Source organism: Borostomias antarcticus (assembly GCF_949987555.1).
Source record: "Borostomias antarcticus genome assembly, chromosome: 10".
NCBI classification, from domain to species: domain Eukaryota; kingdom Metazoa; phylum Chordata; class Actinopteri; order Stomiiformes; family Stomiidae; genus Borostomias; species Borostomias antarcticus.
Window position 1 is genome coordinate 25,458,194 of NC_140243.1, and position 27,865 is coordinate 25,486,058.

Genomic DNA, 27,865 nt, shown 5'->3' on the forward strand with positions numbered 1-27,865 from the left:
TCTAGCCCACTGTCTTATTATTTGGTTCTGCTGCAATTTATTGTATACAATAATACAATTACAGATTAACTCAACACGTACTGATCCCATAGGAAACTAGAAGATGCCCCCAAAATATTTGGGGCACAATGTAATTGAACGATCCTCGATAAATAAATAAAATTCAAGTAGTATGCGCTTTGTGTGTACATGCATGTATATATATGTGTGTATATATATATATATACATACATACATATACATACATGTATCTATATATATACACACATATATATATATATATATATGTACACATGCATACATCCACACACTATTATTAGAGGTGAATAGATACTAATCTGGAAAGGTATTACTAAACCGTACCCAATAATAACAGGTCAATTACAAAAAATACTGTACTGTAAATAAACTAGCCCAATATCCCACCACGTGACAGGCTGAAACATGACGTTTCTGTGTAATCATGGTACCGCTAGGGAGTGGATGGGAAGAAAGCTCTAGCAACCCTAAACACAGAGTCTGACGGCGTCGTCTCTTCTCTGGTAAACATGTTCTCTTTATTTGTCCTGGTAAACATGTTCTCTTTATTTCTCCTGGGGTACAGTGAGTTTGGATTGGCGACTTGTTTGAGTGGATGAAATCAAACTTTTTCCGGTCCGTTACGAGATCTATCCTGGCTCTCCATCGACGACAGCCTCTCTCGCTCAACTGCTGGCTAGCTCGGGCTAGCTAGCTCGGGCTAACAGCTAACTACTGCTGCTAGTCCTCCAGTCCATCCAGGTCAGACTAGCTAGCTGGCTAGCTAGGGCTAGCTAACTCGGGCTAACTACTGCTGCTAGTCCTCCAGTCCATCCAGGTCAGACTAGCTAGGCTAGCTCGGGCTAACTAGCTCGGGCTAACTACTGCTGCTAGTCCTCCAGTCCATCCAGGTCAGACTAGCTAGGCTAGCTCGGGCTAGCTACTGCTGCTAGTTCCCCAGTCCATCCAGGTCAGACTAGCTAGGCTAGCTCACAAAGATGCTGCTTTTATCTGGCTGGCTTAGCTATTCAGCTAGCGACCTAGTTAAGTGTTACTTAGTAGCATGTTATTTGGTTTGCTGAGATTGACTGATTGAGCTGATAAGCTACCCTTCCATCAGGCTCCAGGTCTGTGCTAGCCAGGAGCTGGGAGTGCAGGAGCTAGTCAACCTAGCTAGCTAGATACCCTCATCAGGCTCCAGGTCTCTGCTAGCCAGGAGTACAGGAGCTAGTCAACCTAGCTAGCTAGCTAACCCTAACCCTAGCTACCCTCCACTCAGATGCACTCCCTCGTCTGATGCTTTCTCTTTTAGTTTTTGTTTGGGAGTCACGTTATTGTTTGCATTGTTAAAATGTTTTAGCACAAAGGATTCGTTTCGATTTTTTCCAACTAACGTCAGCTAGCTGTAATGCATAGCTAAGTTAGGAACATGTCCTATTAGCCAGCCAGCTAGCTAACGTTAGCCTTTACATGAGATGAATGGCATCTCCTGGGGCTGGGCTGGGGAGTTAGCTCACGTTAACTGTTGTTGAAATTGGACATAACTATCTAACATTAGCTATCTGCGTCTTAAATGAATCCATGCATGTGTAAATGTACACACTAGCAAGCCACATGATCACAAGTGACCTCAGGCTCCACCAGAATAACCTTTTGTCATAAGTGAAATGAGCTGTGTGCAGTATAGCCCACGGCAACCACGGAGGACTGACTTGTGACCATCCAGTCAGGACATCTGGACTTGTGACCATCCAGTCAGGACATCTGGACATTCAGGCTGGTTCTGAACGTCCTAGCTGGTTCTCTCAACCACGGAGGACTGACTTGTGACCATCCAGTCAGGACATCTGGACTTGTGACTATCCAGTCAGGACATCTGGACTTTCCAGCTGGTTCTGAACTTTCTAACTGGTTCTCTCAACTTTATCATCAGTGGAGGCGTTTCAGATGTGATATCTGCTTGTAGAAAGCAGGCCACTTCCTCCAATTGTATTGCCCTCTGGTTAATTGACTTAAGAGTTGTGTTACTTGCCAGTGTTTACTGCTGTAGCTTTGACAGAAGTCAGCTGTCAGTCTCTACTAGGCTCAAGGCTACATGTTGCGAGCCAGCTGGTTTATTGAGAGTCAAGTTACTAGGCCTAGCTAAAACAATCGACAGAGAAATATAAGGCTCTAAGAATAAATACCTGTAACCACCAAGCATGCATGGTGATTGAAGTTTTGGATGTGAATTGCATAGCATTGCCCTGGCATGCTTAGCTCTAATAAAGACCACGATTCAGGTTTGTTTTTGGCTATAAGAAACTCACTGTGTATTGTTTCCGTTTATGACTTGTGCGTTTTGATGATCAACTTAGCATCACCTAGCTCACAGGGGGTTGCATTTGAAATGGATCAATTTGATAGATTGAATGGATCTAAATGTTTTTAACTGTTCTGTTCAGTCTCGGCAATCAACCCTTAATCATTGACTTAAAGAGACTTTAGGTGTTTTTTGTTTTTGCATTGAATCATTTTTCTAGAATTGGTGAGGAGAGCAGATTTTGGTTCTTTATGTCAAATTGATTTCAGACAGGGGGTTGCACAGTCTACTGTTAACTTGCTGTCCTCATTTCCTTTGGAGAGAGGAAAGATCCGCACACTGATATCTCCCTGATATCTCCCAATATACTTTATTGAAAAAAAGTTTCGACCCTTAGGTCTTCATCAGGCAACTTCCGGAAGGGTCGAAACGTTGCGTTTTTCCAATAAAGTGAACCGGGAGATATCAGTGTGCGGATCTTTCCTCTCTCCAAACTTATGTACTCTCAGATCCAGCACCTGGCCTACTAAGGGTGGATGTGTACACAGCTCTTTTGCCTTTTGTCTCAGAGCATTTCCTCCCTGAAATATGTGTGTGTTTTAACTTGATGTTTGCAGGATTAGCGAGTGTGCCGTCCTCTGCGCCCAGGCGGGAGAGGCGGCAAGGACCATGAGCGAGAATGGCCGTCACACGGAGGCGCCCATGTACCTCACGGTGGAGGTGGACCAGCTGGCGAGGGACGAGGAAGAGGACGAGGAGCAGATGGCCAACTACGACGACAATGACGACGACCTGATGCCCGCCCCCTCGTCGTCGTCCGGCCGCGTGTACGACCGCACCACGGTGCTCATCGAGCAGGACCCCATCAGGCTGGACGAGGAGGGCGAGGAGTACGTCCACTGCGGAGGGGACGACGACGGGGTGGCCTTCCTGACGGAGGAGGGGGAGGGGGACGAGGAGGAGGGCTCGCTGGCCTTCATGTCCGACCCCGACGGGATGTCGCAGGGTTACGTGCACCACACCATCTCCCCAGACCAGATCCAGTTCATCATCAACCCGGGGTCCACCCCCATGCCAAGGAACATCGAGGGGGCCACCCTCACCCTGCACACTGAGTGTCCTGAGACCAAACAAAGAGAGGTAGCTTATTTATTCTATTATAACATTACAGAGACAGTGCTGCACATATTAATCAACATTTCTGTAAAGGTGCCAGTTTTAGACTTGGCTAAATTTCAACTGCAGTCCCTGAGCATGTGTACTGACAGCCATAAAAGACACATAAGATAATCAAAATTGGAACAGCAATACTAAACATACATATTTCAGTGGCCCCCAGCTTACTGCTTGTTGTGCTCCCTGTTGAATTTATGTTCCCCTTTCCTTTATTTGTTCTGTTGGCGTCTCGTTTCACAATTCTCCTCCAGTCCTAGTTCCCTAGTCCTAATTCTGTCTATCCTAAAGCAAGCAAGTAGTAGATACTTTCATATGACGGTGAAAATAAAAGGAGTCTCGTCATTCAGCGTTTCATAAGACACCTGTAAGAGAGCAATGTGAGACATGAGTTGTGAGTAGACTGACTGACTGAATTAATTAATTTAATGTATTTGTGTGGTACATTCCAGAGTACAGCACGAGTTCATATCTGTGGCGTGTGCGTAGCGTTGCTGTTGTTGGCCAACTTGGCCTACTTTAGTTATAAGAATTTGACCAGGAAATTTCCTTATTGAATGCAAAGCACTTTAGTATTGCACCACCATGCACAGTCATCTTCTGTGAGGCATAGCCAAAAATTACACAGTCGATGCAGCAGAATATCTGTATGTTGTCAGTGTCCCCAGTTGTGATCGTATTGGACATTTCCATGAGGACCTGCTGTTCTGCCCGGCTGTCTACATATTACATTTACATTTTAATCATTTACCAGATGCTTTTATCCAAAGTGGCTAATGAAAGTACATTTCTGTCTCTGTTTAAGTGCTGGGCTGGAGCCCATTCAGCCCACCCACCTGTTCACCTGGCTGTATGATGTCATCCACAGAGAGAAACTGCATCATCCAGAATTTGATTCATAGAATGCCTTTGAGCCACAGATGTCATGCCCAGAATTATGGTTCATCCCCATAGGGTCTTCCAGAATTTGTGGTGTCTCTCTCAATTTCTAAAATCCAGTTTTTTACTTTTTGTCTTTGCAGTGTTATTTTGAAGTCACACATAGGCATTAGGCAACTAACCTGGCTTAGCATCCGTGAGTTAACATTCCTTCTGTGTGCTGGAGTGTTCTTTACTCTGTCTGAGGGAGGCAGTGGCGTGCCTTATCTTGTTGCCCTGTGTGATTGAACTGACACGGGGGTTACAATGCTGTGGAAGAGAGACAGTTGGGCTAATAAGCTGTAGCAGGCTTCTCACTGTGGGCCAAGATCTCCATACTGTAGGCTACCTCCCCTCCTCGCCTTTGTGGGAAATGAATTGCATAATCAATCATCCATTATCCCTAAGGTCCTGTTAAGATTTCTTGCTACACCATGCATGTAATGTCTTGGCAGTTTTCCATGTATTGGATTTGGTTCCACTGTAATGGTAAAATAGACTTATTTGTCAATGACTTACTTAGGCCAACAAGGCTAATTATTGTTGAATAATGGTATAAGGCTTTGTACTGTACTGTAGATGGTTGGCTGAATGTGCCATCTCATGTTGTGACTGTTAGTGGACACCAGTTGTCATGGTTGGAATCCACCGCTGCCCAATTTGCCGGGGTTAAACAAAGCACCTCTATAAATAGCTGGACCCTGGCATGGCCAGCCTCTGGTGTTGTGTCTTAGCCTCTGGACTTTTTGAAATGGCTGTCTGAGGGTTAAAGGAGTAGTTTGTCATTTAGCATCATACTGTAAGCCCAGTTATAAGGTTATTTACAATCATATAGTCCATATCAAAATTTTGACAGACTGTGCACTTTTGAGATATTAGCGTTTATTGCTCTTAGCACAGCTAAGTCACAGCTAACCATATAATGGATCTCTATGGGCATTGCGTCTGGTCTATTTTTTCGTGAGCTGCGAGTGAATGCGTGTGATTAAAGTGCAGAGGAGCAGGGTTGCTCGGCTACCAGCGTTGAGAAATGCACTTCTGGTCCGAACAGCCAGGCTCGTGCTCACAAGAGTGTCGGCGCTTCACGGCGCTTTCACATCCAGTGTGAACATAGCGTGAGCATTTTCACCTGTCTCTCCTCCGCTCTGGTGCTGCCACACACACCTCTGGTGCTGCCACACACACCTGCGCACGCGTGTGTGTGGCAGCACGAGTGTGGAGGAGAGACGGAGGCTATAATGCTTCTTAAATTGACAGCTCTAATCCAGCTACTAGCTTGTAAACGCAACACAAGCTCATTGGTGGCCGAGAGTTGGAGCGAGCAAAGCGCAGACAAGGGATGACGTAGCCTACGTTTGGTAGCAAACAGCCCAAAAAATGTTTTTTTAAGCCATTTCGAGTTTTGATTGATTTTTGTGGGCTACTGTCAGCCTTTAGTTTATCATACAACATTTTTATAAAATCGAATTGGAAGTGGTTTTCAAGAGTTGAAAACAGGAAAATGAAACCTACTCATCAGAATGCGAAAGTGAAACCTAAACTTGGGCAAACTGACAGTCACAAGCCATGATAAAATAAACCCACACATGATTAAATCATGAACAAATACTCAGCTAGCAAGCTAAACAATCTAGCACGCTTACAATCTACAGGTAGCAGGAGGCAAAAGTTGCACAATAAGGGAATGACTGTCTGGCACATTGCTCAGCTTGTCACCGGTGGATATAGACTATGCAATGCTGCCACCTAGGGGTTGAGAACCGATAGTATTCGGTATTCGTTCATTCACACCAAAGAGTTTTTCACCCTGTAAAATGGTGTTCAGGACAAACCTAGCTCTTGTCTATTTATTTCAGAGATAAATGAATCTAATTTAACCTGGGGTCAAGGACTCGGTTGTATTTTTTCAATGGTACAGCCTGCACGAGGATCAAGGCCATGAGTTATAGTGATAGTAGATTGAGAGTCGTTTTATTGAGATTAAAACGACCCCAGAATGCATTATTCCTCATAACGTAGGCTGACATGTTGGCGTGAGCACATAAGGAGTTCAGTACAGTAGGAGCAGACTTTCTTCCCTCTGGCGCCAGAGACCTTTCCTGAGAGAAACCGAAGCGTGAAACTGCTACTGCCGCAGATTTTGAGCTGAAGGCAGGGAAATACAGAGGGTTGCATTCAGGCCCTAATGCATGGGGGGACGCGGGTGGGGGGGGGCGGAGGTTGAGTCACCACCGTTGTTCCTGCTCATCTGCTTGCATGTGCTAACTGGTGGCTGAGTCATAGGGCTCGAGCCCTTTCCAAAAGGTCATGGTGATTCAGTGGTCATCCCTCTAACACATTCATTATTCAAATGAATTAAGCCACATCCAGTTTAAAGCATTAGGCTGGTTGTTAAAGGCAATGCTTCTAGGCTGCCTTCCAGACTAATTGATGCAGTTTTCATATTAGTTCCGTGAGTACTTAAGCCCCATTCCACTGCGCTTAATTAGTTCATTCGTGCACACGTTCATTTGTGTTTCCCTCTCTCAGATGAAGAGGTACAACTGCATGTTCGAGGGCTGCACCAGGACCTACAGCACGGCGGGGAACCTCCGGACCCACCAGAAGACCCACCGCGGCGAGTACACGTTCGTGTGCAACCAGCAGGGCTGCGGCAAGGCCTTCCTCACCTCCTACAGCCTGAAGATCCACGTGCGTGTCCACACCAAGGAGAAGCCCTTCGAGTGCGACGCGCATGGCTGTGAGAAGGCCTTCAACACTCTGTACAGGTGAGGTCTCAGCCTCCCCGATTCAGACGGCCTCTATTACAATCCCAAAGAATTCCTAGATGCAGTACTGAAGGCTGGGTACACCTTCACTGACGAGGTGTAAATGTTAAGTCATCATAATGTTGGAAGCATTGTATATTGTTTTGTTTTGCAAACCGGCATGAATAAGAACTGTCTGAATGCAAGCTCCTCCTCTTCAATTGTGAGACAGTGATCTTGACCTTTATATTCAGGCAGAGGAAGTGGTTTTAAGTTGTGCACCCTGACAAAAGAGGTTTCATGAATTTAGAGGTAGAACAGGTGCGCGTCCTCTAGTTGTCGTCTTAGGCTGTGGGTGCGCTGCTATAAGAAAATACTTGTAGAGAAAAAAAAATGCCAGGTGGGATAGCGGCACTCAAAAGATAACTAGAAATGGTGCTCAGAGAGCACAGACCTCCGCCCCTGAATGCACTTCGTGGCCCTGTGCGTGCCAGGATTGGACCATGCTACACCCCTCCACCGAGTTTCATGAAAAGCAGTCTGGCAGTTTTTTTTTTTTTTTTTTTATACTTTATTTTTATAAAAGAACAGGAATACAAAAATCGTGGTCATCCATGCATTCTTACATACATCATGAACATTAATGATAAATACACGTCAGTTCAGAGTCATCAATCAAAACTAGAAAGTACATTTCCTGGAGAAAATGTGAGGTGGGCTAGCTGCTGCTGCTGTATGTAACAGCTACTGCTAAAACTACTATGGACCAGACAATCTCCATGCACCCACCGGCGAAGACCGTGCGTCTCTAGCCCACTCAGGGGCTGAGTTGTGGGGTCTGTGGCGTGGACAGTGGCATGGTGGTGAGACTCCGCCCCCTCAGGTCAGAGCTGGTCGAGGACAGTGTACCCCTCTCTGGACCACCTACCCGCCCGCACCGGTGAAGACCATGTGTCTCTAGCCCAATCAGGGGCTGAGTTGCGGGGCCCGTGGCGTAGATAGTGGCGTGGTGGTGAGACTCCGCCCCCTCAGATCAGCTGGTCGAGGACAGTGTACCCTTCTCCGGGCCACCTACCTGCCCGCACCGGTGAAGACCATGTGTCTCTAGCCCACTCGGGCTGAGTTGTGGGGCCGTGGCGTGGATAGTGGCGTGGGGGTGAGACTCCGCCCCCTCAGGTCAGAGCCAGTCAGGGACAGTGTAGCCCTCTCCGGGCCACCTACCTGACTCCACCATGAAGACCTCCGGGCAGTCTCCTTGCACCCACTGGTGAAGACTGTGTCTCTAGCTCAATCAGGGGCTGAGTTGTGGGGTCTGTGGCGTGGTGGCGAGACCACCACGCCACCACGAAGAGAAAGAAAGAAAGAAAGAAAGAAAGAAAGAAGGAAGGAAGGAAGGAAGGAAGGAAGGAAGAAAGGAAGGAAGGAAGGAAGGAAGGATGGATGGATGAAAGAAAGAAAGCAGGATGGATGGAAGAAAGAAATAAAGAAATAAGGATGGATGGATGAAAGAAAGAAAGAAGGATGGATGGATGGATGGATGGATGGATGGATGAAAGAAAGAAAAAGAAAGAAAGAAAGAAAGAAAGAAAGAAAGAAGGATGGATGGAAGAAAGAAAGAAAGAAAGAAAGAAAGAAAGAAAGAGAAAGAAGGATGGAAGAAAGGATGGAAGGAAGGAAGGAAGGAAGGATGGATGGATGGAAGGAAGGAAGGAAAGGAAGGAAGGAAGGAAGGAAGGAAGGAAGGAAGGAAGGAAGGAAGGAAGGATGGATGGAAGGAAGGAAGAAAGGAAGGATGGAAGGAAGGAAGGAAGGAAGGAAGGAAAGAAAGAAGGAAGGAAGGTAAGGAAGGAAGGAAAGATGGATGGAAGGAAGGAAGGAAGGAAGGAAGGAATATGAATGCTACCACAATAGTCATAAAAGGGTGCTTGTTCAGAGAGCCTGCACGTGTCCCCAAATTCAAATCCCAACTGACACTGTGAGCATCCTCTCATTCACTTCAATGGAAAGGCATGTCCGATTCAGACAGCTCTCTCTCAAGAAGTATAAATGTCACAGCCTAGATATTGACACCGTAGGAATCCTGAGAAAATGCTGAACATTTTAGGATATGATATGTCCGTGTAGCTTTAAAACTGTAGGCATGGCGACGAGTTAGAAAAAGGGTAAAAATGCAAAATGAATAGCTCAAAAGGTAGTGTGGGCCCATACGTTTCAATGGAGAGCGCAGTTGCCGAACAAATCGTCATACAGCGAAAACTATAAGTCACACGGCTTAGATACTTACATTGTACGAATCGGCACAGTTATGGGAACGTTTCGATATATAATATGTGTATGAGCTGTTAAAACTGTAGGCATAGCGACAAGTTAGAAAAAGTGAAAAAATGCAAAATTAGCATCTCAAAAGCTAGTGTGCGTTGCCATACGTTTCAATGAGGAGCGCAGTTGCCGAACAAATCGTCATACAGCGAAAACTATAAGTCACACTGCTTAGATACTTACATTGTACGAATCAGCACAGTTGTGTGAATGTTTTGATGTATAATATGTGTGTGAGCTTTCAAAACTGTAGGAGTGCCATCAGTTTACAAAATGTGTGAATATTTTCAAAGCAACTGCTGCCACCACTCTAAAAACATAACTTTTCTGAACATTCCAAAAGCAGTTTCAAGCAGTTTCAATGGGACAAAAAATAGTTTTAAAAGTTAAATTTCTAAAAAACTATAAAAAATATCAAAAATCTGAATGGATCCGTTCAAGAGCTGAACGTCATGAACATTTTAAAGTTTGAATGAGGTTTCTAGCACAAAGTATGAAGAACTAGTTAAGGTTCAAAAAAGCGGGGAGAATAATAATAACTAGAAAGTACATTTCCTGGAGAAAATGTGAGGTGGGCTAGCTGCTGCAGCTGTATGTAACAGCTACTGCTAGAACTACTATGGACCAGGCAATCTCCATGCACCCACTGGCGAAGACCGTGCGTCTCTAGCCCACTCAGGGGCTGAGTTGTGGGGTCTGTGGCGTGGACAGTGGCATGGTGGTGAGACTCCGCCCCCTCAGGTCAGAGCTGGTCGAGGACAGTGTACCCCTCTCCGGGCCACCTACCCGCCCGCACCGGAGAAGACCATATGTCTCTAGCCCAATCAGGGGCTGAGTTGTGGGGCCCGTGGCGTGGATAGTGGCGTGGGGGTGAGACTCCGCCCCCTCAGGTCAGAGCCAGTCAGGGACAGTGTACCCCTCTCCGGGCCACCTACCTGAATCAACCGGTGAAGACCGTGTGTCTCTAGCCCACTCAGGGGCTGAGTTGTGCGGCCCGTGGCGTGGATAGTGGCGTGCTGGTTAGGCCCCGCCCCCTTGGGTCACAGCTAGTCGGGGACAGTACAGTGACCTCTGGGCAATTTCAATGCATCCACCAATGAAGACTGTGTCTCTAGCCCACTCAGGGGTTGAGTTGTGGGGCCCGTGGCGTGGATAGTGGCGTGGTGGTGAGACTCCATCCCCTCAGGTCAGAGCCAGTCGGGGACAGTGTACCCCTCTCCGGGCCACCTACTTGACTCCACCATGAAGACCTCCGGGCAGTCTCCTTGCACCCACTGGTGAAGACTGTGTGTCTCTAGCTCAATCAGGGGCTGAGTTGTGGGGTCTGTGGAGTGGTGGCGAGACTCCGCCCGAAAGAAAGAAAAAAAGAAAGAAAGGAAGGAAGGAAGAAAGGAAGAAAGGAAGAAAGGAAGGATGGAAGGAAGGATGGATGGAAGGATGGATGGAAGGAAGGAAGGATGGAAGGAAGGAAGCAAGGATGGAAGGAAGGAAGCAAGGATGCAAGGATGGAAGGAAGGAAGGATGGAAGGAAGGAAGGAAGGAAGGATGGAAGGATGGATGGAAGGATGGAAGGAAGCAAGGATGGAAGGATGGATGGATGGATGGAAGGAAGGAAGGATGGATGGAAGGAAGGATGCAAGGAAGGAAGGAAGGAGGGAAGGATGGATGGATGAAAGAAAGAAAGAGAAAGAAGGAAGGATGGAAGGAAGGAAGGAAGGAAGGAAGGAAGGATGGAAGGAAGGAAGGATGGAAGGAAGGATGGAAGGAAGCAAGGATGGAATGAAGGATGGATGGAAGGAAGGAAGGAAGGATGCAAAGAAGGAAGGAGGGAAGGATGGATGGAAGGATGGATGGAAGGATGGATGGATGGATGGATGGATGGATGGATGGATGGATGGATGGATGGATGGATGGATGGAAGAAAGGAAGTAAGGATGGAAGGAAGGAAGAAAGGAAGGATGGAAGGATGGAAGGAAGGAAAGGAAAGAAGGATGGAAGGATGGATGAAAGGAAGGAAGGAAGGAAGGAAAGAAGGATGGAAGGATGGAAGGATGGATGCAAGGAAGGAAGGAAGCAAAGAAAGAAAAGAAAAGAAAAGAAGGAAGGAAGGAAGGAAGGAAGGAAGGAAGGAATGAATGAATGAATATGAATGCTACCACAGTAGTCATAAAAGGGTGCCTCTATTGAGAGCCTGCACGTGTCCCCAAATTCAAATCCCAACTGACACTGTGAGCATCCTCTCATTCACTTCAATGGAAAGGCATGTCCGGTTCAGACAGCTCTCTCTCAAAAAGTATAAATGTCACAGCCTAGATATTGACACCGTAGGAATCCTGAGAAAATGCTGAACATTTTAGGATATGATATGTCCGTGTAGCTTAAAAACTGTAGGCATGGCGACGAGTTAGAAAAAGGGTAAAGATGCAAAATGAATAGCTCAAAAGGTAGTGTGGGCCCATACGTTTCAATGGAGAGCGCAGTTGCCGAACAAATCGTCATACAGCGAAAACTATAAGTCACACGGCTTAGATACTTACATTGTACGAATCAGCACAGTTATGGGAACGTTTCGATATATAATATGTGTATGAGCTGTTAAAACTGTAGGCATAGCGACAAGTTAGAAAAAGAGAAAAAATGCAAAATTAGCAGCTCAAAAGCTAGTGTGCGTTGCCATACGTTTCAATGAGGAGCGCAGTTGCCGAACAAATCGTCATACAGCGAAAACTATAAGGCACACTGCTTAGATACTTACATTGTACGAATCAGCACAGTTGTGTGAATGTTTTGATGTATAATATGTGTGTGAGCTTTCAAAACTGTAGGAGTGCCAGCAGTTTACAAAATGTGTGAATATTTTCAAAGCAACTGCTGCCACCACTCTAAAAACATAACGTTTCTGAACATTCCAAAAGCAGTTTCAAGCAGTTTCAATGGGACAAAAAATAGTTTTAAAAGTTAAATTTCTAAAAAACTATATAATAATAAAGAAAGATAGAAAGAAAGAAAGAAATAGTGGGAATATCACAAGTTGGGCTAGCTTCTGCAAGCTAGCCCACCTAATAAAGAAAGAAAGAAAGAAAGAAAGAAAGAAAGAAAGAAAGAAAGAAAGAAAGAAAGAAAGAAAGAAAGAAATAGTGGGAATATCACAAGTTGGGCTAGCTTTTGCAAGCTAGCCCACCTAATGATTCACAAGCTTGGTACACAATCCATTTTCCCCCAGTATTTCCAATATACACGAGTTCTTAGGTTAAGAAAGAAGGTAATTATCTCCATGCTCCGAATACTCTGAACAATCTCTATCTAATCAGCCTTTGTTGGAGGATGAGGCTGCAACCATCTCCGTGTTATAGCTTTCTTGCTGGCTGCAAATAATATCTTCAATAAATATTTGTCACGTGCCGGGAAACCGTCAGCAATGTTGCCCAGATAGATAGTGGCAAAGGAACAATCAATACCGTCCCCAAACGTGGTCTGCACTGCTTGTGCCATCTCCTGCCAGTACGACTGAATGATCGGGCAGCACCAGAATACATGGAAGTGATCTGCCATCAGTTCTCCACATTTCCTCCGGCAGAGGAGTCTCCCTGTCTCACCTGTCTGCACACTCTTAAGCTTGGGTGTTATCAATCAATCAATCAAAGCTTTATTTGTATAGCGCATTTAATACCCAGAGGCAACACAATGCGCTTTACAGAGAACAAGGGAGGTGGGCATACGACCCACTCTACATATTCCAGAGGGAAGCAAAAAAACAGTAATCACCCGGGGGCCAGATAAGTGAGCTGTAAAAATTCTTCCCTGACCCCTCTCAACAAGGCGATCGAGCAAGCTCCAGGAGTATGTTTGTCTACCGGCTAAGAACATTTATAAAGCAATACATTACATTAAATTACATTTCAGAGTAAGAGAGGCTAAAAAAGCATAATAGGAGAGAGAACATGCTACGACATCCACAGCAGACACGGGGGTATCTATCGGACTCCGGGAGGTCTGCTGGTGACAGTGGGAAGTATCTTAACCAGATTCCTCCAGCAGAACTCCCTCCAGAGTTCTGAGCTTGTGGAGGTAGACTGTATGGAGCACATATTAGTCCAAAGTCCAGATTCCTTTTCCCATTTTACTCTAACCTTATTTGTTGAATGTTTCTTATTATCCTGGATACTTAAAGTAAAGTATTGAGACAAGCTTTCGGTTATCCTTATTTTTATACATGCTGACAAAGACATCAACTAAGCTTAATTCGACTTTCTCCACAGGTTTTATCATCTCGTTAAAGTGGGACCTGGTTTATAGATACCTAAAACAAAAATCACATTTTTCTAGACCATATTCACTGGAAATATTCTGAAAGCTATCCAATGCTCCCTGACGAGAGATCAAGCAGTAAGAAGTGATACCCAGTTCCAGCCACTGCTTAAACTTCCAGTCCATTCTTGCTGGCTTAATGTCTTGGTCGAAAGTGACCCACCTCAGTTGTCTGGACTGCCTCGCAAATAATGGTGACTTATATTCCATGAACCATATCCTGAAAGAACTTTAGTCCATTGATTAAGACCACCAGAATGCTGCTTGTACAGATCTTTACGACCCAATACAGATTGCAAAGTGTATCTAACTGTGAGATTTCCAATTCCTTCCACCTGGAGAAATATTCTGGGTTACAACAGCATGCTAGTGGTTTTAATTGAGCTACCTTGTAATAGTCTGTTAGGCATGGCAGTGACCTACCCCCCTTCTCTTTAGGCAACTGCAGTGTTTTGAATTGAATTATTCTTGGTCTTCTACCCCCCCATATAAATCTCGAAATCCACCTATCCCATTCAATAAATTGTTTTGTTGTTACTTCAACTGGTAGAGATTGAAAAAAATATAAAAAACGGGGCAGAACATTCATCTTTACAATTTCTATCCTACTGTGCATATCGAAAGGCAGTTGGGACCATCTGTCTATATCTGACTTAATATTCCTACTCAGGGGCCCATAGTTTTTAGATAAGTCTTTAGGTATTCAAATTCCTAGATATTTGATATCTGGTGCATCCCAATTAAATTCAAATTCACTCAGCAAGTCACACTGGGGGACATAGTTATAGCTCAAAATGTGTGTCTTGTGTTCGTTTAATTTGTATCCCGAATAAGTACCATAGTATTTCAGTGAAGACATCAGTTGTGGGATGCTAGTATCTGGTGCCAACACAACTGCCAGAACATCATCCGCATATAGACAAAGCTTCTGCTCTGAACCCCTAACTGTTATCCCTTTGATTCTTTGAACCTCCCTAATTGACTGTGCTAATGGTTCAATAAATAGAGCGAAGAGGGTGGGACTTAGAGGGCATCCTTGCCTGCAACCTCTCTCCAGGCTTATCAGCTGAGAGAGGTGTCCGTTAATCTTTATCCTGGCATTTGGTGTGGAGTACAGAGCCCTAATACAACTAAGAAATTCTTCTTGGAAACCAAACCTCTTCAACACTAAGTCCAGAAACTCCCAGCATACGGAGTCAAATGCTTTTTCTGCATCTAAACTAACCACTGCGGCTGTACTTTTCTCACTGACAATATGATCAAGTATATGTAACACCCGCCTAATATTGTCCTGTGTTTGTCTTTCCCGTGCAAAACCTGTCTGATCCTCATCCACTAGTTCTGGAATTATGCAATCCAGTCGCTTAGTTAATATGGATGCATAAATCTTGTAATCTACATTCAACACTGAGATGGGTCTATAGGAGCTACACTCTTCTCTATCTCTCCCTTCTTTAGGAATGACCGATATAATGGCTTCCCTCCATGTTCTCGGAGGGTCACCGCCACTGAAAGCAGTAGTGGAGACCATCTCGTCTCTAAAAGCCTTGTACCATTCGGCTGGGAAGCCGTCGGTTCCTAGGGCCTTACTAGCCTTTAATCTGGAAATTGCTTCCCCTATTTCCTCTTTAGTGATCTCTGCCATTAGGGCCTCATTCCGTACCTTCCCAATGGAGGGTAAATCCAAAGATTCTAAAAAAGCACTTATTTCCTGAGGGCTAGATGAGTTTGGCTCCCTATAGGTCTCTGTAGTAATTCTCAAAACTGTGTTGGATATCCTCCAGCTTGTGACACACCTTTTTAGTCGAAGGATCACAAATTTCATAGATGGTACTCTCTGCCTGTTGCTTCCTTAGCCTCCAAGCTAGGAGCGTCAGGGCCCTAGGTCCGTTCTCATAGTACTTCTGCTTAACAAACGTGTTTTTTTTCTATAATTCTTCATCATATAAATCATTTATAGCCCGTTTAACCTTGTTGACCTGACTTAAGATGATGGGTTCATTCCCCTCTGCATGTTCCTTCTCTAAGTCTTTGAGGGGTTTTTTCAGCTCGGACAGTTTTGTGCCTCTTTCCCTTTTCTTATACGAAGTGAAGGCTATGAGCTTTCCTCTGATCACTGATTTTGCTGCATCCCACAAGACACTTGGCGATACCTCCCCGGTGTCGTTGTTATCCATGTAATCTTTAAACTCCTTCTGGACATATTCCTTACAGGAACTGTCATTCAGGATGCTCGTGTTAAGACGCCAATGTGTATTTGTCTTCCTAACGTCTAGATGCAGAGTTAAATAAACAGCTGAGTGATCAGAGATATCGCTCACCCCTATCCTACACTCTAGGAGTCTATGTCTGTCTGAGTTATAAGTAAAAAAAAGTAATCAATTCTTGAGTGGATCCTGTGACTTGCTGAGCAGAATGTGAATTGTCTTTCTGTTGGGTGGAACTCCCTCCACACATCCATCATACCCAACTCCCCCATAATTTTTTTGTTAACCGGGCATTAGAGGCAGATTTATTTAGTCTATTAGAGGAGTCAAGTCTAGGCTGTAGCTGAACTTTCCAATCTCCTCCACATATGAAGACTCCAGAGCAGGGCTCTAAGGTGCGACCATTTTACTCGCATTTGCGACTAAAAATAGTTTTGTGCGATCAGAAAAAATCATTTAGGAGCACACTGTGCGAGTACTGTTTTCAACTATTTCACTCGCATTTTTTGGCTAAAATAAATCCATGCAAATTGGATCAAACTAAGAGTCAAAGTTTCGCGCACCCGTATACAAAACTACAAGTCCCACAACTTATTTTATTTTTTATTACAAGTCCCACGACTGCAACCTGCAACGCGCAGAACTCTCTGGCGCGCGATGACAGCTCAGCTGCCCTCACTCAAAAATGACTGTGCAGCCGAATGCCCCTGCCAGTAACGTTAACAAAATGAAGCCCATTTAATCGTATTTTTCCCGGCAAAGTGGAACCAAGGAGAGAGAGGAATTCGGTGAGGCCCGGGAGGAATCGAATCAACTGTCACTCAAAAATCGTTGTTAGGTAGATTCAACATTGCACCGTAGCCTACCAGTAACTTACTGGATCCACATCAAAACGCAATGAAATGCCGTTGACATCGTAAAAAACGCTTTTTTTTCCCTGAAATGCGTGTCATAACGATCCAATGACATGTTCCTTTGCATCTACATTAAACTAAGCTTTTCCACGGATTACATTTTTTTTAAATTATTATTTGCTTAGATATTGGGCTTTCTTCCCACGTTTTTTCACGGCACCGGCAGCTATGTTTCATATCCCTGCCTAAGTTCGCAAAGCAAATTTTCATCTACCCCTCGGTTTCAAGTCAGCATCTGAAAACCCTCGTTTTAGAGGGCTGTTTCAACGTCCACTAGCCCTCAATATGCCCCCTAGCCCTAGAAGCTAAAAGGAATGGGACACACTACCCTACGCGCAAAATGTAGGGGTGGGGCCAAGGGCTAGGGCTAAGGGGGGTATTGGGACTGGGCCATAGTCTTCATTAGGACCAATGCACCTGATGAAGTATGTGGGAATAGTATCGTCTTCATTAGGACCAATGCACCTGATGAAGTGTGTGGGCATAGTATGCTATAGTCTTCATTAGGACCAAGGCACATGATGAAGTGTGTGGGAATAGTATAGTCTTCATTAGGACCAATGCACATGATAAAGTGTGGGAATAGTATAGTCTTCATTAGGACCAATGCACATGATAAAGTGTGTAGGAATAGTATAGTAGGAGAGGATGAGAGCACCTATGGTGAGCAGGTTATCATTGTTTATTGTTGTTGGCAGTAGGTCTAAAGTGTGTGTTGCAAATAACAATGTGTTATTTCAAAATTTTCGTTGCGCTCCTAAATTTCTTTCTGTGCTCCTAATTTTTTTCATTTAGGAGCACATGTGCTCCAGAGGCTTCAGAGGCAATCAAGTTAAAAATATCCCTAATGCAGGAGTCATCCCAGCCAGGTGGTACATAAACATTAACTAATGTCACTTCCTTCTGATCAAGATAACCTCTGACCAAGACATAACGACCCTCACTGTCACAAAATTCAGAAACCATTTGAAAATCCACCCTATTAGATATCAGTATCGCTACACCTCTTCTCCCTTCTCGTATGATGAATGAAATATATTCTTAAATCCCAGTTTTCTCAGCTTCTCATGTTCCACGCCGTTAAGATGGGTCTCTTGCCAAAAAATAATTGCTGCTTCTCCCTTTTCATCTTTGCAATAGCCTTACCCCTCTTAACTGGATTGTGTAGACCGTTTACATTAAGGGTAATCACCCTTTATTCCTGACACTGCATTTAATCATAAGGCGCAAACCAACCCGTTGCATGTTATTGATGACCACACTTGAACTATAAAACGAACCCCGAACATCACAAAAGGGAGTAGAACATATAAAATCAAAAGATAAACTCAGGTAGACTTCCATTTAGAAGTGAATATCAAGCACCTCTCAGCAGGAGGAGTAGTCTAGCGAACAGCTAGCCCCCCTTCAGAACGCGACCACTACAAGAAGCCTACTTACTTTGTGCAGTAGGTTACGACAGACAGTTAGCCTATACTCACGTCCGTCGGTCAACAGCCCCCCTTGAATTAAGGGCAATCAACTTAAGTCATAAATCAAATCAGACCACGTTCATTCTGAAGAATTTAGTCCGAAAAAGGAAAAAAGCTCCCCATTCCTGCACAATGAAAACCCCAGTCATGATGGAGAGAGGGGGACAAAGCCATGAACTGGCTTGCAGACTCCCCTTCCGTGTCGGGGAGCAGAGCGTTACATCCAATCGCAGGTCAGTCTGGCAGTTTTTGCGGAATCCTAGTCCAAAAAATGAATGGAGGTGAATGGCGGCCCGGCCGTGTTTGGGCGGCTCATGGACCGGCCCCGTGATTCGGATCCTCTCCAAAATGTATAGATACACACGGGCTGAAGTGGTCTTCCATTTAAATTTGAAAGAGCGCCCCGACACGAGTAAAGTCCCGCAGTTCTCAATGCTATCCTATGGTAATTCTTCTGAAATATCCTGTTATCACTAGTTTACGACTGAGGCTGTAGTGATTTTTTTGTGTTCTCAGAAAGTTTTCCATATGTTTGGTTTGTCGTTTTTAACGTGAAATAGCTGTCATCTCAATAGACAACCCACAATGAATATAAAATCACACCATCTGTGTTTCAAATTTGTTCGCATTCGTGAGATAAGAAGTTAAGCTGTCGCATGATGTATATGTCATACATCAACAGCGGTGGCAGCATTTAAGATGGGGGGGGAAAAAGGAAACCACTCAAGTAATTTACATAGAAAATAAAGATGTAAAAATTACAATAACCATTAAAGGTACCCAACGAAACGTTAATCAAAACAATCCGTTCTTTGTTTATTTTCGAAATTCCTCGATTATATGGTTCCTTGTAGTCTAATAAACATGTCGAATCACTTGAATGTCTTTCCTACCTTGTAATTTCTTCGCAAAATGATATTTAGCTAATGTTTTGAAAACAACAAAGATGTGTGAAACGTCACTATTATGTGCTCCGCGTATTGACTCAATGACGTAGTACGCGTTTTTCGGGGACCACCTTCTCAAATTTGCTCTAGAGCGCATACTAGTGGTCAAAAACTACATTGGGTACCTTTAAGTTATTGTCTTAGACGCTTTAATTAAAATTAATAAAAAACTTAGTTTAATGTTGTTTCAATGTTGTTGATTCTTTATAACAAGCATGCCTAAATAGATCATACATTTTAAGATAATTAGCTAGCTTGGCCGGGAATAGAAATGCGACTTCCCCTTGGTCTGTTTGTAATGATCTGTTATTATTTCAGCAAACCTGGAACAAACAAGGCTTTTTAATATTACAGGAGAGAAGGATGCCTAAAGGGTGTTGTGTGTTAGACATGTTCAAAGCCTGTGACATGTTCAAAATACAGACTGTTTAAAACAAAGTCCATAAAATAAAAACTGGCGGAAAATATACAAATAATTCAAATTCACTTTTTTGGCACTTGCAAAGAAGTACGATGATGTCAGTCAAATGCGACACCTTGGTCTGTCAATGATCTGCTAGCATTTCAGCTAACCCATTCGAGTGGGAAAATAAATATAATACATGTCATCTAATGAGATAACAAAAATATATGCTAATAAAGAGACATACATTTGAGACATTTTTATTGCAATACATATCGTACCCAGTTCATGTCGGATGATCTAAAAAATTCACTAACTACAATGGACATTGAGAACTGCAGTACTTGTGTGGGGGCGCTGTTTCAAATTTAGACGAAAGACCACTTCCGCCCGTGTGTATCTACTGAGTTGGCCCATGCTACACCCCTCCACCTAGTTTCATGAAAATCAGTCTGGAGGTTTTTGGGTAATCCTGCTGACAGACGTACGAACGGACGGACGTACACACACCAACGAAAACATTACCTCTCCCCCTGCGCTGTTGCTAGGGCGGAGGAAATAAAGGTGCAAGACTTTCGAACTGAACCGTTGAAAGTATTGCACCTTATTATCTTTATCTCTATTATTATCTTTGGAGTGCCACTATCCCACCTGGTGGGTTTTTTCTCTATGGGTTTCATGAATTGTTTGCTTCCTGGAGGTCTTGTAATGGGGTATGTGCCCAGTCCTTTATTATGAATGATCTCCCATTTAGTGTTCAGGTTTCTCATTTAACCGCAGGGTTTTCTGCTTGTAGGGACAGCTGATTTTGGCTCTGGTCCGTGTGAAGGTGTGGGTTCAGGCCTGAGGCAGCACTGACTCTGTCGTGCCAAATAGTGCCCGGTTGTCAAACTGTGTCCTGATGATGTAATCGGAATGTCGTTGTTATACCAACATGACGTGCTAGCATTCCTGACATTCCTGAATAGCGTTCGCATTTTTGCTATACCTCAGATTCGTGATTTACTGGAGACAATGGCAGCGTTTCCCAAATATGATCTTTCTTAAGGAGTTAAGAAGGCTCCAAAGAAGAGGTCAACTAAGACGGAGCCTTAAGAAAAGAGTGTTTCTCAGACGCGTTCTTAGTGCTCTTCTTAAGACGGCGCTAAGGAAGGCTGTTAAGAAGCGTCTTAAAGGAGTAGTAAAGGGAAAATGCATATTTCGCCCTGTTTTAAGGTTACTAATGATCATATACAATGGTTCAGATCAAAACGTTGACAAAGCTAGCATTTTCGAGAAAGTTGATAATTGCTCTACCACCGTTTTGGTCATACAATGGATGTGGATGGGTATCTTGAAAAATCATTCAAAAACATGTTAAACTCTCGATTTCAAAGACAAGAAACTCACCTAGGTGTTAGTTGGCGTTCTGACATATAATTCGCCATAAAGTAAGATTCTAGTTCATCTGGAAAGGCTTTTTTAAATATTTAGCATGGACCTATTTAGTCGCAGCACATACGTGTGTAAACTTCCGCAAACTAGGTAGCCTAGCAACATAAACAATAGCTACCGTAAGTAGTTCCGCTTCCTGAATCCCCTCTGCGGATTGATCTACACATCTACAACGGTCGCTTCAATACAAGTCAATGGATTTCATAAAATGATCAATAAAACCCTACAGGATTCATAATTTGCGGCAAATTTGATGTCAGAACACCAACGGACACCAATTACACCCTCAGTGAGCTTCTTGTCTTTGAAATCGAGTTTAACATGTTTTTAAATGATTTTTCAAGATGCCCATCCACATCCATTGTATGACCAAAACGATGGTAGAGCAATTATCAACTTTCTCGAAAATGCTAGCTTTGTCAATGTTTTGATCTGAACCATTGTATATGATCATAAGTAACCTTAAAACAGGGCTAAACATGCATTTTCCCTTTACTATTCCTTTAACTGGAACTGTCCACCACCTCGGTGCTGAAAACAAATCAATCGATGCCAGGCTAATCGATTGTTCCACATAATCACATGCTTCCAAATTAAATGTTGATGTAACAAGTGGCGTCCTACTCAACCCCATCAATAACATTAGGCTACAAATGAACACGTGGGGAAACCCGAACACGATTATAATACTAATTGGAAGCTGAATCCACACCTCTCATTTCCCTGTTGTTCTGCCTACCTATTCTATGTAGGATAACGTTATGTCCCATTCATTTGCAATGTGTATGTAATGTGCTAAACAAATTAAATAGCCTTGCTCGCATTGCCCGTTACAAATATGAAACACCAGTGACAGGCCTATTGTGGTTCCCCCACAAAAGTGCCATTACGCACGCAGCAGAATGTCTGATAACATCAACTGACGCAAATAATGTCCAATAACCCGGAAAAACATCCAAAAAATAAGTCAATGAAAACATAAAATGAAATATAACATTACATGATGCCGTGACCCCAACACACCTAATCTGTGATTTTATCCTGGCCGTCGGTCCTTCCATGGGATCCTGTTTCTAGCCTTCTCGCTTCAAGAAAAGTCTGGTTGTTTAAATTAACATTTTGTGACAATTTTTTGTTGCTAACTAACTAATTGTCACTGGTGTCCATAAACAAAATATCAAATATTGGATGTTTCAATTAATTACATTTTTGAATTTAATTAAAGGTCTAGAAAATTGTGTCTAAGCTAGATCACGTTAGCAAGTTTGCTAGCAAGGAAACTGGCCTAAAATTAAGCATTTTTTCTGCTTTTCGAAAAACATTCCTATTTGCAAATTGAATATAAAAGCTGACCCTAAGCATGCACTGTAGCTAAAGAGAGTAGGCTACATTATTAAACCAAATTTTGCCTGCAATATTACAACTTTATAATAAGCTACAGTGAGAGAGAGGAATGTCAGGAATGCTAGCACGTCACATTGGTTTAGCAACGACATCACCCGGACACTATTTGGCATGACAGCTGCTGTGTTGTGACATTCTCCCTGAGGCCATCCAGATGGAGGCAGGCCTTCACAGTTGCCATCCACTCCCAGTCAGAGTCCATTTACCAGCCCAGTCAAGCCAATGCCATGCTGGCCTGTTCCCCCTTAATCACATTTGCTGCCCTTTTATCACAGACATGCTGCCCTGTCACCTCCCCTCCATGAACCGTGGAGGCAAATGTCTTAGTCTATCCTTGAGCATGTCCATACGAGATTAGGCTTAGTACTCTAGCGCTTGTTTGGTTTCTGTGTCTCTGGGAGCTAGCTTCTTCAAATCTAGCTTCTTCATCTCTATTTGTTTATTGTCAGCATGGGGCTCTGGGTTCTTTTGGTCTAAATGTGCGTTAAAGGTTTTGTTGAACGTTTCAGGCATTTGAGTGTAAAAGACGTTGAGGTTGTATGTTCATCATAATCACCAATCGAGCTCCCATTGTGTGGAGACTGGTCTTTGCTCCTTGGAGCCCCATAGCAGCTACTGAGACGTGTTTGTCTTTGCAGACTGAAAGCACACCAGCGACTGCACACGGGGAAGACGTTCAACTGTGAATCGGAGGGATGCACAAAGTACTTTACCACGCTCAGCGACCTGAGGAAGCACATTCGCACACACACCGGGGAGAAACCATTCCGGTAAGTTCTGTTCTATGTGCCCCAAGGGTGGGAAGGGGACAACTGTCATGGAGGGAACGCAAAAGCAATATAGTTTCATCGTGGGACATGGGCTTAAGCCTTTCCATTGATTCGGAATTGAAGGTGTACTTCTTCAAAGGAACCAGTACACCAACAGTATTTCTGCTGCTGTAGGTTTGTCTCTCTCCCAACTCTTTGATCGACTAGTGCTGTCTGTGATCTCTCCCTAGGTGTGACCATGACGGCTGTGGCAAGGCCTTCGCTGCCAGTCACCACCTGAAAACACACGTACGGACACACACAGGTACGTTTGGCCGGTCTAAGCCTCGCCCACGTGGTTGTCAAAGGCTCATCTCTTAGTCTCTTGTGTTTAGTTGTGTCAACCGTCACCGTTAGATGTGTAACCGAGTGACACAGCGTCCTTGTGAGTCTCAGGTAGTGGAAGAAAGTAGTTGGTTAAACTCACTCCTCAGAAGAGCACTTGCAGTTCCTCCAAGAGCAACAGCATCCCTGTTGACACAACTGTTAGCGCGTCCGCCTCACGAGCGGGAGAGTGAATACCGCCCTGGGCAAGCCCTTGACATGGGTTGCATACGCTCGAGTTAGTGAAGATGTAAACTGTATCTCCCCTCTGTCTCCATCTTTCTCTCTCTCTATCCCTTCCCTCGCACGCTGTGCCTTCCAATCTCTTCCCCGCCCCTCAGGGGAGAAGCCGTTCAACTGTCCGAGCAACGGCTGCGAGAAGACATTCAGCAGCCAGTACAGTCTGAAGAGTCACGTCCGGGGTCATGACAAAGGCCAGCCCTTCACCGTCACCCTGACCCACCCTCTGTCCGAGGTGAGCGACCCCTGACCGCAGAGCGTTCCAGAACTGACGCTGTGGATTCGGCTCTTTCTCTGCTCAAAGAAAGGGGGGGGTGTGGTGTTGTGATGGATGCTTTTGCAGCATGATGGTTGGTGACACTGACACCCTTTATTAGGTCCGCAATCGGGCAGATGTTTCTGTAGGAAGTGCTTCATCTAGTATGTGATTCAGCTCGTTTGTCTTGGCGATGGAGAATTTAATTTCGGCTCACTGATCTTTAATTACAGGATGCAAATCATTCACTGTGCCTCAGTGACTTGAGCCTCATCTCGACCGATTCAGAGCTACGAGAAAACATCCACAATGTGAGTTTGGACTTCACTGTACTGTAGCTCTAAGCTCATATTTAGTGTGCATGTGTGTATTGAAACGTGGTCTTCTTCTTTTTTTGCGTTCCAGTCTCAGAACCTGGATATGAACAGTGTTACCCCCATCAGGATATTTGAGCTCATGTTTCAGAGTCCCGAGCACAGTGAGCACAGTCAAGACGATGCTCAGCCTACAGGCAAGTACTTATGGTGCCTCAAGAACTGGGACTTTCCTAAAATGTCATCTAGAACGCTCTCTGAGTTCGGGGGGTGGGGATTTTTTACCCCGACCTGACCCAACTACAATTCCGACCTCAAAATCAAGATGGCTGCTCCGCGCATCAACAATAAGTGAAAGCTGTAGTAAGACTGTCTATTAGCGCTTGTCTTATTTGTGTTTCGTTAAATCAGTCGTACACACAGTACTGTCCAACTCATATGATTTGACAATGTTGATACGGTGTTTGTGTGCGTTGTTATGAAATGGTATTGCGAACAATGGCTAACTTGGCTAGAACTACCAAGATCAGGCTAAAAGTGGGTTTTTCACATTGTTTCTGGAACGCGGTCAACTCAGGTGTGACGTCAATCCCAATCCTACTTCCCAGACAACTGAAACTCAGCATCATCCGCTTAAACTTGATTTGGGGTCAAGGTGGGTCTCTTATGCTAAACCCCTCCCACCCCCCTTCTCTTTTAGAGAGCCTTGTGGAAGCCTTCTGTCTGGAGACACCTGCCCAGCCCACTGCTCCAGACGGATCCTCCCTCCTCTCCTTCCCTCTGCCCCCCTGCTCCTCCTCCTCCTCCACTCCCTGCTCCCACAATGCCTCAGTCCCGGAGGGCTCCTCCCAGCTCAGCCAGACCGCCTCTCAGACCTCAGCCCCCGCCCCCACCGGCGTCGCGGCCAGCACCACCCAACCAGCCCCTTTCGTCTCCTTACCCGCCCCATCGCAGACGCCAGATGTGCCGGCGCCGGCACCCGCCGCTGCCCAGCAGCACTTCGTGGCGCTTCCGCCTACGTTCCTGCAGCAGGACGGCACGGCGAAAGCTGCCCCTTTAGCGCCCCCTGTCGCCGCCGCCCCAGTAGCGCCGGCCCTGACCGCCGCAACTGCAGCTACCGCCACTTCGGCCGCTCCCGCCGCTGAGACCGCGCCGTCGGGGCCGCGCAGCGTGCCTTTAGCCACCGACGCCTCCGCCACCCCCCCCGGCCCTGGCCTGGCGCCCGCCACCAACACCGCCGCCCCCAGACCCAGCCTGGCTCCCGCCCCCACCACCATCACCATCGCCCCCAGCGCCGGCCTGCTGCAGCCCAGCATCGTCATGTCCGAACAGAACCTGCAGTGGATCCTCAGCACCGCCGCCAACAGCCAGCAGAACCCCAAGTCGGCGGTAAGAGAGGCGACGGAAAGGACCGGAAACCTCGGAACTCCCGTTACCATCTATTCTATTGTGCTCTATTCTTCCGTCATGACACTTTATATCTGAATTCCGCCCCGTCTAGGAACATGATGGCATGATGACTAATAATAGTTAATGATCTATGTTTGAATCTAGCCTGTCAAGGGGGGTCCAAAAGTTGAGAAGGTCTTCTTCACCACAGCCATACCAGTGGGAGGAAACTCAGGTGAGGCACATAATCTTCTTCTGATTATGTACTGTATCAGTACATGGAGGTTGTGCCATGCCAAATTGTGTCCGGGGTGATGTAATGATCTGTTGTTGCTATACCAATGTGACGTTCTGGCATTCCTGACATTCCTGAGTAGCGCTCACGTGTTTACCTCAGTATCGCTGTTGATTACTGTGCTAGCTATAAAAATGCATGTGAAATGTGCGTTCATAGTAGCTAAATCTGTCCATAAGGGGTAAAAAACGGTAGATATCTTAATAACAACAAGATTGAGCTAGCAAGACAGTTTTGTGTTGAAATGTGTAGTATTTATTGAGTTTGGAAATCCCACAACATTACAAAGCATTAGCTCCATCCTGAGTTAGCACTAGTAATGTTTTGGAGAGATCGAAAAATATTTTTTCCATGGACAGATTTAGTTAATCTGAATGCAAATTTCACATGCATTTTCATAGCTAGCACAGTAATCAACGGTGATTCTGAGGTAAATAAAGATGTGGACGCTACTCAGGAATCAGCACGTTACACTGCAACAGACACCCAGGACACTTATTTGACAACCGGACACAATTTGGCATGACACTTGCATTTGTCTCTAGATTCTCAGGTACAGAATGAAAATGATGTTGAATTAGGTGGTTTATAAAGAACTAATTGATTAATTTAGCTGTATTTCCATGAAGTGTATTAACATTGTTGAAATTCAATTGGACGTTGCCTTGTAGTTGAATGGACTAACGAAGGAGATATGTTTTTTTGTTTTGCTGGGGTTTTGATTGGTCGGTCTCCAGGCAGCGCTGTCCAGCAGATCGGCCTCAGTTTACCGGTCATCATCATCAAACAGGAGGAGTCTTGCCAGTGTCACTGCTTCTGCAGGGACTCCGCTAATGACAAAAGCTCCAACAAGAGCACCAGCACTTCTGCACCAATAGCAGCGCAGCAGCCCTCCGAGCCCCCGCCCCCCCCGCCTCCTCCCCCCAAGGCTCCGAACCCCCCCGTCCCTCCCGCCCCCTCGTCCCCCTCCGGCTGTGTCCCCTCATCCCCCGCCTGCCGCCTCCCCCCGTCCTCTTCCACGGGGGACGCAGGTCCGCCCCAGGGACAGACGAGGACAGGGAGCCCCTCCCCGTCGGCTCAAACATTCCCCGCCACCACCGAGCCCCCTCCCCCCGACGGCCTGTCCACCATGGACGTGTCCGACTTCCTGTCTCTGCAGAGCCCGGAGACGGCGGCCAACATCGAGGCTCTGCTGCTGGTGGCGGATGACTTCTCTATGGGCGGGGGCGGCGGCAGCAACGCCAACCCCTAGGGGAGGCGCGGCCAAACGGCCGCCATTCGTCAGCTGACCCCCCTCCCCTCACACACAGCCGCTCGCCTGTTTGTGTTTGAACAAACCCCTCACCAAGTGTTCTGTCTACCTGGAGTGCATTCTTGTTTGGCATAGTTAGTGGGCTGACTCCTCTACCAGAGGGAGCACTCAGATCAGTAGTGTTCTGTGGGTCAATATGCGGTCGTTTTTAGTGAGGTCTTTAAATGTTGGCATATTGCTAGCAACGCCTATCAGAAAACTATCATTGAAATTTGAAAGGTCCTGGCAATAATTTTGCTTCGCATGTCTTGAAGCGCCCATTGATAGAAATAGATTGTCTATTCATGTGCTGTAGTGCAGTAAAGTTATCCAGCTTATACCTGGATATAGCTAGGATGCTTTTGACCAGAATGCACTGCA

General features: G+C 45.2%; 1 protein-coding gene across 1 annotated transcript; it reads left to right on the forward strand.

Annotated features, from left to right (window-relative positions):
- Window positions 1–476: 476 nt before the first annotated feature.
- On the forward strand, window positions 477–27,445 carry mtf1 (metal-regulatory transcription factor 1; the record flags this gene model as incomplete). The annotated part of the gene is made up of 11 exons (XM_084444672.1): window positions 477–542; window positions 2,938–3,460; window positions 6,941–7,179; window positions 23,205–23,336; window positions 23,567–23,640; window positions 24,041–24,174; window positions 24,429–24,506; window positions 24,601–24,710; window positions 25,214–25,898; window positions 26,064–26,133; window positions 26,931–27,445. Exons 2-11 carry the CDS (start codon window positions 2,990–2,992, stop codon window positions 27,443–27,445), a joined length of 2,508 nt encoding a protein of 835 aa, XP_084300798.1. The 5' UTR covers window positions 477–542; window positions 2,938–2,989.
- Window positions 27,446–27,865: the final 420 nt, after the last annotated feature.